Source organism: Littorina saxatilis, unplaced genomic scaffold, assembly GCF_037325665.1.
Source record: "Littorina saxatilis isolate snail1 unplaced genomic scaffold, US_GU_Lsax_2.0 scaffold_351, whole genome shotgun sequence".
In the NCBI taxonomy this organism is placed as follows: domain Eukaryota; kingdom Metazoa; phylum Mollusca; class Gastropoda; order Littorinimorpha; family Littorinidae; genus Littorina; species Littorina saxatilis.
The window spans coordinates 61,069-72,500 of NW_027127220.1; the positions used below are offsets into that span (position 1 = coordinate 61,069).

The 11,432-nt window shown below is 44.5% G+C and overlaps 1 protein-coding gene across 1 annotated transcript in view; it reads left to right on the plus strand.

The window, feature by feature from the left end:
• The window catches only part of LOC138955686 (ER degradation-enhancing alpha-mannosidase-like protein 3), an 85,248-nt gene that overhangs the window by 48,793 nt on the left and 25,023 nt on the right, over positions 1-11,432 (plus strand). The window contains exon 11 of the mRNA XM_070327240.1: positions 762-845. Coding sequence (XP_070183341.1) covers positions 762-845 — 84 coding nt within the window. The remainder of the gene's footprint in view (positions 1-761; positions 846-11,432) is intronic.

An 11,432-nucleotide genomic window follows, 5' to 3' on the forward strand; every position in this document is an offset into this window, starting at 1 on the left:
GTGTGTGTCTGTCTCTGTGTGCTATGGTTTGTTGGCTGTGTGTGTCTGTCTCTGTGTGCTATGGTTTGTTGGCTGTGTGTGTCTGTCTCTGTGTGTTATGGTTTGTTGGCTGTGTGTGTCTGTCTCTGTGTGTTATGGTGTGTTGGCTGTGTGTGTCTGTCTCTGTGTGCTATGGTTTGTTGGCTGTGTGTGTCTGTCTCTGTGTGCTATGGTTTGTTGGCTGTGTGTGTCTGTCTCTGTGTGTTATGGTGTGTTGGCTGTGTGTGTCTGTCTCTGTGTGCTATGGTTTGTTGGCTGTGTGTGTCTGTCTCTGTGTGTTATGGTGTGTTGGCTGTGTGTGTCTGTCTCTGTGTGTTATGGTGTGTTGGCTGTGTGTGTCTGTCTCTGTGTGTTATGGTTTGTTGGCTGTGTGTGTCTGTCTCTGTGTGTTATGGTTTGTTGGCTGTGTGTGTCTGTCTCTGTGTCCGTGTGTATTTTTCTGTGTCTTTATGGACACCCTTCTGGCTTTCTGGCCCGGCCTGCAGGTATGTGGAGCACTTGACAGGTATGTGGAGCACTTGACTTGTTGTTTTGCTCTCTGTGTTTGTCTTTACCAGCAGTTAGTGTCACGTTTTGTTAGGTGTGTGTCTGTGTCCGTCTCTGTGTGTGTTTGTTTCTCTGTGTGTGTCTTTACTGACATTTAGTGTCTGCCTGTGCCTTTAAAACAGTTTGTGTGTTGGTGTGTGTGTTATGTGTTGATGAAGCCATGTTTGTGATTACAGGTGTTGAAAGGAGACTTGGTACCGGCCATAGAGACACACGAGATGTTGTACCATGTGATGCAGCGACACAACTTTATACCTGAGGTAACACACCTGTCTACCTGTAACACACATTTCTACCTGTAACACACCTGTCTACCTGTAACACACCTGTCTACCTGTAACACACCTGTCTACCTGTAACACACCTGTCTACCTGTAACACACCTGTCTACCTGTAACACACCTGTCTACCTGTAACACACCTGTCTACCTGTAACACACCTGTCTACCTGTAACACACCTGTCTACCTGTAACATAGGTATACAGTTGACTGACTCATTATATAACACCATAGAGACACAACTTTTTACCTGAGGTAACACACCTGTCTACCTGTAACACACATGTCTTTACCAGTAACATAGGTATAAAGGTGATTGATTCATAATCTTACACCATAGAGACACAACTTTATACCTGAGGTAACACACCTGTCTCCTTTCTCTTTACCTTTTACATAGTCACCTGTCAAATGTGGTGGCAAATGAGGCCGAGACACAAAGATCTTTATATCTGCTCCATCTGCTCCATCTGCTCAAAACTACACTCTTTACTTTTCCATAGTATGTGCATCAGAGGTGACTTGATTGCCAATCATGTGCATCAGGGGTGACTGTTGATTGCCAATCATGTGCATCAGAGGTGACTGTTGATTGCCAAACTTTATCAAAAGCTTTTGACACATCAAAAAATACCGCCTGTGTTGTTAAGCCGTTGTCGTAGTTTGAACACAAGTCATTATATATGGAGACAAGTTGACAGATCGTCGAGTCGCCGGGTATAAAACCGGACTGTGTAGGTGTGAGAATGTTGTTGGATTGTAAAAATGTATATAATTGGCTGTGAATACATCGCTCCAAGACTTTGCCAACACAGCTCAACAAGGAAATCGGACGATAATTATTACAAGCGTCTGCAGGACCTGTCTTGTGAATAGGCGTAACATTAGCTGTTTTCCACATGTTAGGATAAACTCCTTCCCTCAGACTCCTGTTGGAGATGTACGTCAGTGGCTCCGAAATAACATCTGATGCTGCTATGAGAAGTCTGTTGTGAATCAAATCGGGACCAATGGCTTTTCTTTTATCAAGGTTTCTAATTACATCTTTTACCTCATTAACTGACAAAACAATATCACAAAATTCGCGATCTAAAAACGGGACTTGAGGGACTTCATCGTCTGGGTCTTCGACAGTGGAATTTTTGATTTTCAATCCATTCCTTATTTACTATTGTACCGTGGTCTCGTATAATGTTCAAATTGTAATGTATACATTCGGAAACAAAATCATTCACATTAATTACCTCGCTTAAGGAACACCATTTCTTATAATGTTTCAAAACGTCCTTCCAAAAACTGTTACCACATCGTTTCATTAACACATTTACATACTCGGCACCCACTTTAAATATGTCTTTCATTCCAGGTATCATATGAAAAATAACCTTTTTAACATCAAATTCAAACATCTTTAATCTGCGAATCCAATTTATCTTTACTGATGCCACAAAAGTGTAAATGTCAATCATATTCAGACCGCCATTGCAATAGGGTCTGCAAACGACATTACGCCGAATCTCTGCAGGTTTACCATTCCACAGGAAGGAATAAAAGGCTGTATTCACTTCTTGTAAAAAGTCTTCGGGTGGGTCTGGCAATACAGTTAATAAATAAACCAATTTTGTAAGGACCAAAGTTTTCAAAATTATAATTCTACCGAATGGTGTTAACTGTCTTCTGCTCCAATCGAAATTTCACTCCCAATACTTTAAAAATCCCAGGGTCCCAACAGAAGTTCATATCCCTCATATATCTTTCTTGTGAATTTCGCTTTCTTCCAATCCAGACAATTTGAGTTTTTTCATTGTTTATCTTTAATCCGGAAAATTTAGAAAATTTCTGAACACATTCAACAAACGATTCCTTACTGCCATCCAAATAAAGAGTTGTATCGTCCGCAAATTGAGACAATAACACTTCCTCGTTATTCAGTTTCAATCCTTTTATCACAGAATTATTGCGTAACATTAATGATAGTATCTCGGAACATAATAATAATAATGGACATTTATTAATCGCCCCTTCTCACAAGAGCTCACGGCGATTTACATATTAATTTCTGCCGTGTGAGATGGAATTTTTTACACAATACATCACGCATTCACATCGGCCAGTAAATCTCAAGCCATTACGGCGAATATTTACTTTTTACGGCCTGTTATTCCAAGTCACACGGGTATTTGGTGGACAATTTTTATCTATGCCTATACAATTTTGCCAGGAAAGACCCTTTTGTCAATCGTGGGATCTTTAACGTGCACACCCCAATGTAGTGTACACGAAGGGACCTCGGTTTTTCGTCTCATCCGAAAGACTAGCACTTGAACCCACCACCTAGGTTAGGAAAGGGGGGAGAAAATAGCGGCCTGACCCAGGGTCGAACACGCAACCTCTCGATTCCGAGCACAAGTGCGTTACCACTCGGCCACCCAGTCCCACATATTAAATACAAATATGGTGAGAGGCTATCGCCTTGTCGGACGCCTCTTCTTATATTAAACCAACCAGAATATTGGCCATTTACTGTAACACATGCCTGTATATCTTGATAAAAAACTCGTATCCACTGTTTTACATCGTTTCCAAAATGGAAAAAATCCTTTTGTAAAAAGGGCCAGGACACACTGTCGAACGCCTTTTCAAAATCAATTGCAAGCAGCAGACCTGGTATATTTTCTCTTTCAGTAAATATCAACACATCATACAGCAAACGTATATTATCCCCGATAAATCTTCCTTTCATAAAACCTGTTTGGTGTTCACTAATAATCGGTAACATTATTTTCAATCTATTCGCAATACAGGATGAACAAATTTTATAGGATATGTTAAGCAGGGATATTGGCCGCCAGTTCTTAATAAATTGTTTTGGCTTGTCTTGTTTCGGAATGCATGTAATAATGCCTTGTTTGACAGGGGTGACTGTTGATTGCCAATCATGTGCATCAAGGGTGACTTGATTGCCAATCATGTGCATCAGGGGTGACTGTTGATTGCCAATCATGTGCATCAGGGGTGACTGTTGATTGCCAATCATGTGCATCAGGGGTGACTGTTGATTGCCAATCATGTGCATCAGGGGTGACTGTTGATTGCCAATCATGTGCATCAGAGGTGACTGTTGATTGTCAATCATGTACATCAGGGGTGACTGTTGATTGCCAATTGTGTGCATCAGGGGTGACTGTTGATTGCCAATCATGTGCATCAGTGGTGACTGTTGATTGCCAATCATGTGCATCAGGGGTGACTGTTGATTGCCAATCATGTGCATCAGAGGTGACTGTTGATTGCCAAACATGTGCATCAGGGGTGACTGTTGATTGCCAAACATGTGCATCAGGGGTGACTGTTGATTGCCAATCATGTGCATCAGAGGTGACTGTTGATTGCCAAACATGTGCATCAGGGGTGACTGTTGATTGCCAATCATGTGCATCAGGGGTGACTGTTGATTGCCAATCATGTGCATCAGGGGTGACTGTTGATTGTCAAACATGTGCATCAGGGGTGACTGTTGATTGCCAAACATGTGCATCAGGGGTGACTGTTGATTGCCAATCATGTGCTTCAGAGGTGACTGTTGATTGCCAATCATGTGCATCAAGGGTGACTGTTGATTGCCAATCATGTGCATCAGAGGTGACTGTTGATTGCCAATCATGTGCATCAGAGGTGACTGTTGATTGCCAAACATGTGCATCAGGGGTGACTGTTGATTGCCAAACATGTGCATCAGGGGTGACTGTTGATTGCCAATCATGTGCATCAGAGGTGACTGTTGATTGCCAAACATGTGCATCAGGGGTGACTGTTGATTGCCAATCATGTGCATCAGGGGTGACTGTTGATTGCCAATCATGTGCATCAAGGGTGACTGTTGATTGTCAAACATGTGCATCAGGGGTGACTGTTGATTGCCAATCATGTGCATCAGAGGTGACTGTTGATTGCCAATCATGTGCATCAGAGGTGACTGTTGATTGCCAATCATGTACATCAGAGGTGACTTGATTGCCAATCATGTGCATCAGAGGTGACTTGATTGCCAATCATGTGCATCAGAGGTGACTGTTGATTGCCAATCATGTGCATCAGGGGTGACTGATGATTGCCAATCATGTGCATCAGGGGTGACTGTTGATTGCCAATCATGTGCATCAGGGGTGACTGTTGATTGCCAATCATGTGCATCAGGGGTGACTGTTGATTGCCAATCATGTGCATCAGTGGTGACTGTTGATTGCCAAACATGTGCATCAGGGGTGACTGTTGATTGCCAAACATGTGCATCAGGGGTGACTGTTGATTGCCAATCATGTGCATCAGAGGTGACTGTTGATTGCCAAACATGTGCATCAGGGGTGACTGTTGATTGCCAATCATGTGCATCAGGGGTGACTGTTGATTGCCAATCATGTGCATCAGGGGTGACTGTTGATTGTCAAACATGTGCATCAGAGGTGACTGTTGATTGCCAATCATGTGCATCAGGGGTGACTGTTGATTGCCAATCATGTGCATCAGAGGTGACTGTTGATTGCCAATCATGTGCATCAGAGGTGACTGTTGATTGCCAATCATGTGCATCAGGGGTGACTCTTGATTGCCAAACATGTGCATCAGGGGTGACTGTTGATTGCCAATCATGTGCATCAGAGGTGACTGTTGATTGCCAAACATGTGCATCAGGGGTGACTGTTGATTGCCAATCATGTGCATCAGGGGTGACTGTTGATTGCCAATCATGTGCATCAGTGGTGACTGTTGATTGTCAAACATGTACATCAGAGGTGACTGTTGATTGCCAATCATGTGCATCAGAGGTGACTGTTGATTGCCAATCATGTGCATCAGTGGTGACTGTTGATTGCCAATCATGTACATCAGAGGTGACTGTTGATTGCCAATCATGTGCATCAGAGGTGACTGTTGATTGCCAATCATGTGCATCAGAGGTGACTCTTGATTGCCAATCATGTGCATCAGGGGTGACTGTTGATTGCCAATCATGTGCATCAGGGGTGACTGTTGATTGCCAATCATGTGCATCAGAGGTGACTCTTGATTGCCAATCATGTGCATCAGGGGTGACTCTTGATTGCCAATCATGTGCATCAGGGGTGACTGTTGATTGCCAATCATGTACATCAGGGGTGACTGTTGATTGCCAATCATGTGCATCAGGGGTGATTGTTGATTGCCAATCATGTGCATCAGGGGTGATTGTTGATTGCCAATCATGTGCATCAGAGGTGACTGTTGATTGCCAATCATGTGCATCAGGGGTGACTGATGATTGCCAATCATGTGCATCAGAGGTGACTGTTGATTGCCAATCATGTGCATCAGGGGTGACTGTTGATTGTCAAACATGTGCATCAGAGGTGACTGTTGATTGCCAATCATGTGCATCAGGGGTGACTGTTGATTGTCAAACATGTGCATCAGGGGTGACTGTTGATTGCCAATCATGTGCATCAGGGGTGACTGTTGATTGTCAAACATGTGCATCAGGGGTGACTGTTGATTGCCAATCATGTACATCAGAGGTGACTGTTGATTGTCAATCATGTGCATCAGGGGTGACTGTTGATTGTCAAACATGTGCATCAGGGGTGACTGTTGATTGCCAATCATGTGCATCAGGGGTGACTGTTGATTGTCAAACATGTGCATCAGGGGTGACTGTTGATTGCCAATCATGTGCATCAGGGGTGATTGTTGATTGCCAATCATGTACATCAGGGGTGACTGTTGATTGCCAATCATGTGCATCAGAGGTGACTCTTGATTGCCAATCATGTGCATCAGAGGTGACTCTTGATTGCCAATCATGTGCATCAGAGGTGACTCTTGATTGCCAATCATGTGCATCAGGGGTGACTGTTGATTGCCAATCATGTGCATCAGAGGTGACTCTTGATTGCCAATCATGTGCATCAGGGGTGACTCTTGATTGCCAATCATGTGCATCAGGGGTGATTGTTGATTGCCAATCATGTGCATCAGAGGTGACTGTTGATTGCCAATCATGTACATCAGGGGTGATTGTTGATTGCCAATCATGTGCATCAGGGGTGACTGTTGATTGCCAATTGTGTGCATCAGGGGTGACTGTTGATTGCCAATCATGTACATCAGGGGTGACTGTTGATTGCCAATCATGTGCATCAGAGGTGACTGTTGATTGCCAATCATGTGCATCAGAGGTGACTGTTGATTGCCAATCATGTGCATCAGGGGTGACTGTTGATTGCCAATCATGTGCATCAAGGGTGACTTGATTGCCAATCATGTGCATCAGGGGTGACTGTTGATTGCCAATCATGTGCATCAGGGGTGACTGTTGATTGTCAATCATGTGCATCAGAGGTGACTGTTGATTGCCAATCATGTGCATCAGAGGTGACTGTTGATTGCCAAACATGTGCATCAGGGGTGACTGTTGATTGCCAAACATGTGCATCAGGGGTGACTGTTGATTGCCAATCATGTGCATCAGAGGTGACTGTTGATTGCCAATCATGTGCATCAGGGGTGACTGTTGATTGCCAATCATGTGCATCAGGGGTGACTGTTGATTGCCAATCATGTGCATCAGGGGTGACTGTTGATTGTCAAACATGTGCATCAGTGGTGACTGTTGATTGCCAATCATGTGCATCAGAGGTGACTGTTGATTGCCAATCATGTGCATCAGAGGTGACTGTTGATTGCCAATCATGTACATCAGAGGTGACTCTTGATTGCCAATCATGTGCATCAGAGGTGACTGTTGATTGCCAATCATGTACATCAGAGGTGACTGTTGATTGCCAATCATGTGCATCAGAGGTTACTGTTGATTGCCAATCATGTGCATCAGGGGTGACTGTTGATTGCCAATCATGTGCATCAGGGGTGACTGTTGATTGCCAATCATGTACATCAGGGGTGACTGTTGATTGCCAATCATGTGCATCAGAGGTGACTGTTGATTGCCAATCATGTGCATCAGGGGTGACTGTTGATTGCCAAACATGTGCATCAGGGGTGACTGTTGATTGCCAATCATGTGCATCAGAGGTGACTGTTGATTGCCAAACATGTGCATCTGGGGTGACTGTTGATTGCCAATCATGTGCATCAGGGGTGACTGTTGATTGCCAATCATGTGCATCAGGGGTGACTGTTGATTGTCAAACATGTGCATCAGAGGTGACTGTTGATTGCCAATCATGTGCATCAGGGGTGACTGTTGATTGCCAATCATGTGCATCAGAGGTGACTGTTGATTGCCAATCATGTGCTTCAGAGGTGACTGTTGATTGCCAAACATGTGCATCAGGGGTGACTCTTGATTGCCAAACATGTGCATCAGGGGTGACTGTTGATTGCCAATCATGTGCATCAGAGGTGACTGTTGATTGCCAATCATGTGCATCAGGGGTGACTGTTGATTGCCAATCATGTGCATCAGGGGTGACTGTTGATTGCCAATCATGTGCATCAGGGTTGACTGTTGATTGTCAAACATGTGCATCAGTGGTGACTGTTGATTGCCAATCATGTACATCAGAGGTGACTGTTGATTGCCAATCATGTGCATCAGAGGTGACTGTTGTTTGCCAATCATGTACATCAGAGGTGACTCTTGATTGCCAATCATGTGCATCAGGGGTGATTGTTGATTGCCAATCATGTGCATCAAGGGTGACTGTTGATTGCCAATCATGTGCATCAGAGGTGACTGTTGATTGCCAATCATGTGCATCAAGGGTGACTGTTGATTGCCAATCATGTGCATCAGAGGTGACTGTTGATTGCCAATCATGTGCATCAGGGGTGACTGTTGATTGCCAATCATGTGCATCAGGGGTGACTGTTGATTGCCAATCATGTGCATCAGGGGTGATTGTTGATTGCCAATCATGTGCATCAGGGGTGATTGTTGATTGCCAATCATGTGCATCAGAGGTGACTGTTGATTGCCAATCATGTGCATCAGGGGTGACTGTTGATTGCCAATCATGTGCATCACAGGTGACTGTTGATTGCCAATCATGTGCATCAGGGGTGACTGTTGATTGTCAATCATGTGCATCAGAGGTGACTGTTGATTGTCAATCATGTGCATCAGGGGTGACTGTTGATTGTCAAACATGTGCATCAGGGGTGACTGTTGATTGCCAATCATGTGCATCAGGGGTGACTGTTGATTGTCAAACATGTGCATCAGGGGTGACTGTTGATTGCCAATCATGTACATCAGAGGTGACTGTTGATTGTCAATCATGTGCATCAGAGGTGACTGTTGATTGTCAATCATGTGCATCAGGGGTGACTGTTGATTGCCAATCATGTGCATCAGGGGTGACTGTTGATTGTCAATCATGTGCATCAGGGGTGACTGTTGATTGCCAATCATGTGCATCAGGGGTGATTGTTGATTGCCAATCATGTACATCAGGGGTGACTGTTGATTGCCAATCATGTGCATCAGAGGTGACTCTTGATTGCCAATCATGTGCATCAGAGGTGACTCTTGATTGCCAATCATGTGCATCAGGGGTGACTGTTGATTGCCAATCATGTGCATCAGGGGTGACTTGATTGCCAATCATGTGCATCAGGGGTGACTCTTGATTGCCAATCATGTGCATCAGGGGTGACTCTTGATTGCCAATCATGTGCATCAGGGGTGACTTGATTGCCAATCATGTGCATCAGGGGTGACTCTTGATTGCCAATCATGTGCATCAGGGGTGACTTGATTGCCAATCATGTGCATCAGGGGTGACTCTTGATTGCCAATCATGTGCATCAGGGGTGACTTGATTGCCAATCATGTGCATCAGGGGTGACTCTTGATTGCCAATCATGTGCATCAGGGGTGACTGTTGATTGCCAATCATGTGCATCAGGGGTGACTCTTGATTGCCAATCATGTGCATCAGGGGTGACTGTTGATTGCCAATCATGTGCATCAGGGGTGACTGTTGATTGTCAATCATGTGCATCAGGGGTGACTGTTGATTGCCAATCATGTGCATCAGTGGTGACTGTTGATTGCCAATCATGTGCATCAGGGGTGACTGTTGATTGCCAATCATGTGCATCAGGGGTGACTGTTGATTGCCAATCATGTGCATCAGGGGTGACTTGATTGCCAATCATGTGCATCAGGGGTGACTCTTGATTGCCAATCATGTACATCAGAGGTGACTGTTGATTGCCAATCATGTGCATCAGGGGTGATTGTTGATTGCCAATCATGTGCATCAGGGGTGACTTGATTGCCAATCATGTGCATCAGGGGTGACTGTTGATTGCCAATCATGTGCATCAGGGGTGACTGTTGATTGTCAATCATGTACATCAGAGGTGACTGTTGATTGCCAATCATGTGCATCAGAGGTGACTGTTGATTGTCAATCATGTACATCAGGGGTGACTGTTGATTGCCAATTGTGTGCATCAGGGGTGACTGTTGATTGCCAATCATGTACATCAGGGGTGACTGTTGATTGCCAATCATGTGCATCAGAGGTGACTGTTGATTGCCAATCATGTGCGGAGACACGCAGCTGGGGAGTGATAGGCCAGCAATGTCATGTGGCTTTGTTGGGCTCAGTATAGTATTTCACAGGAAAAGAGAATTTTTTTCTCTCTGAAATTCATCTATTCAAGATGTTACCAATACATAGTGACATGGCTTTGAGATGTAAGCCTGAAGTGTTATATCATTGAGGTGATCTACAGCCAGGAGATGTTCCAGGTGTTTTACTGAAGGTTGTGACACAGTGTTATATCATTGAGGTGATCTACAGCCAGGAGATGTTCCTGGTGTTTTCCTGAAGGTTGTGACACAGTGTTATATCATTGAGGTGATCTACAGCCAGGAGATGTTCCTGGTGTTTTACTGAAGATTGTGACACAGTGTTATATCATTGAGGTGATCTACAGCCAGGAGATGTTCCTGGTGTTTTCCTGAAGGTTGTGACACAGTGTTATATCATTGAGGTGTGATCTACAGCCAGGAGATCTTCTTCTACTTCTGCGTTCGTGGGCTGAAACTCCCACGTACACTCGTGTTTTTGTTTTTTTTGCACGAGTGGAATTTTACGTGTATGACCGTTTTTTACCCCGCCATTTAGGCAGCCATACGCCGTTTTCGGAGGAAGCATGCTGGGTATTTTCGTGTTTCTATAACCCACCGAACTCTGACATGGATTACAGGATCTTTTTCGTGCGCACTTGGTCTTGTGCTTGCGTGTACACACGGGGGTGTTCGGACACCGAGGAGAGTCTGCACACAAAGTTGACTCTGAGAAATAAATCTCTCGCCGAACGTGGGGACGAACTCACGCTGACAGCGGCCAACTGGATACAAATCCAGCGCGCTACTGACTGAGCTACATCCCCGCCCCATACAGCCAGGAGATGTTCCTGGTGTTTTCTTGAAGGTTGTGACAGTGTTATATCATTGAGGTGATCTACAGCCAGGAGATGTTCCTGGTGTTTTCCTGAAGGTTGTAACACAGTGTTATATCATTGAGGTGATCTACAGCCAGGAGATGTTCCT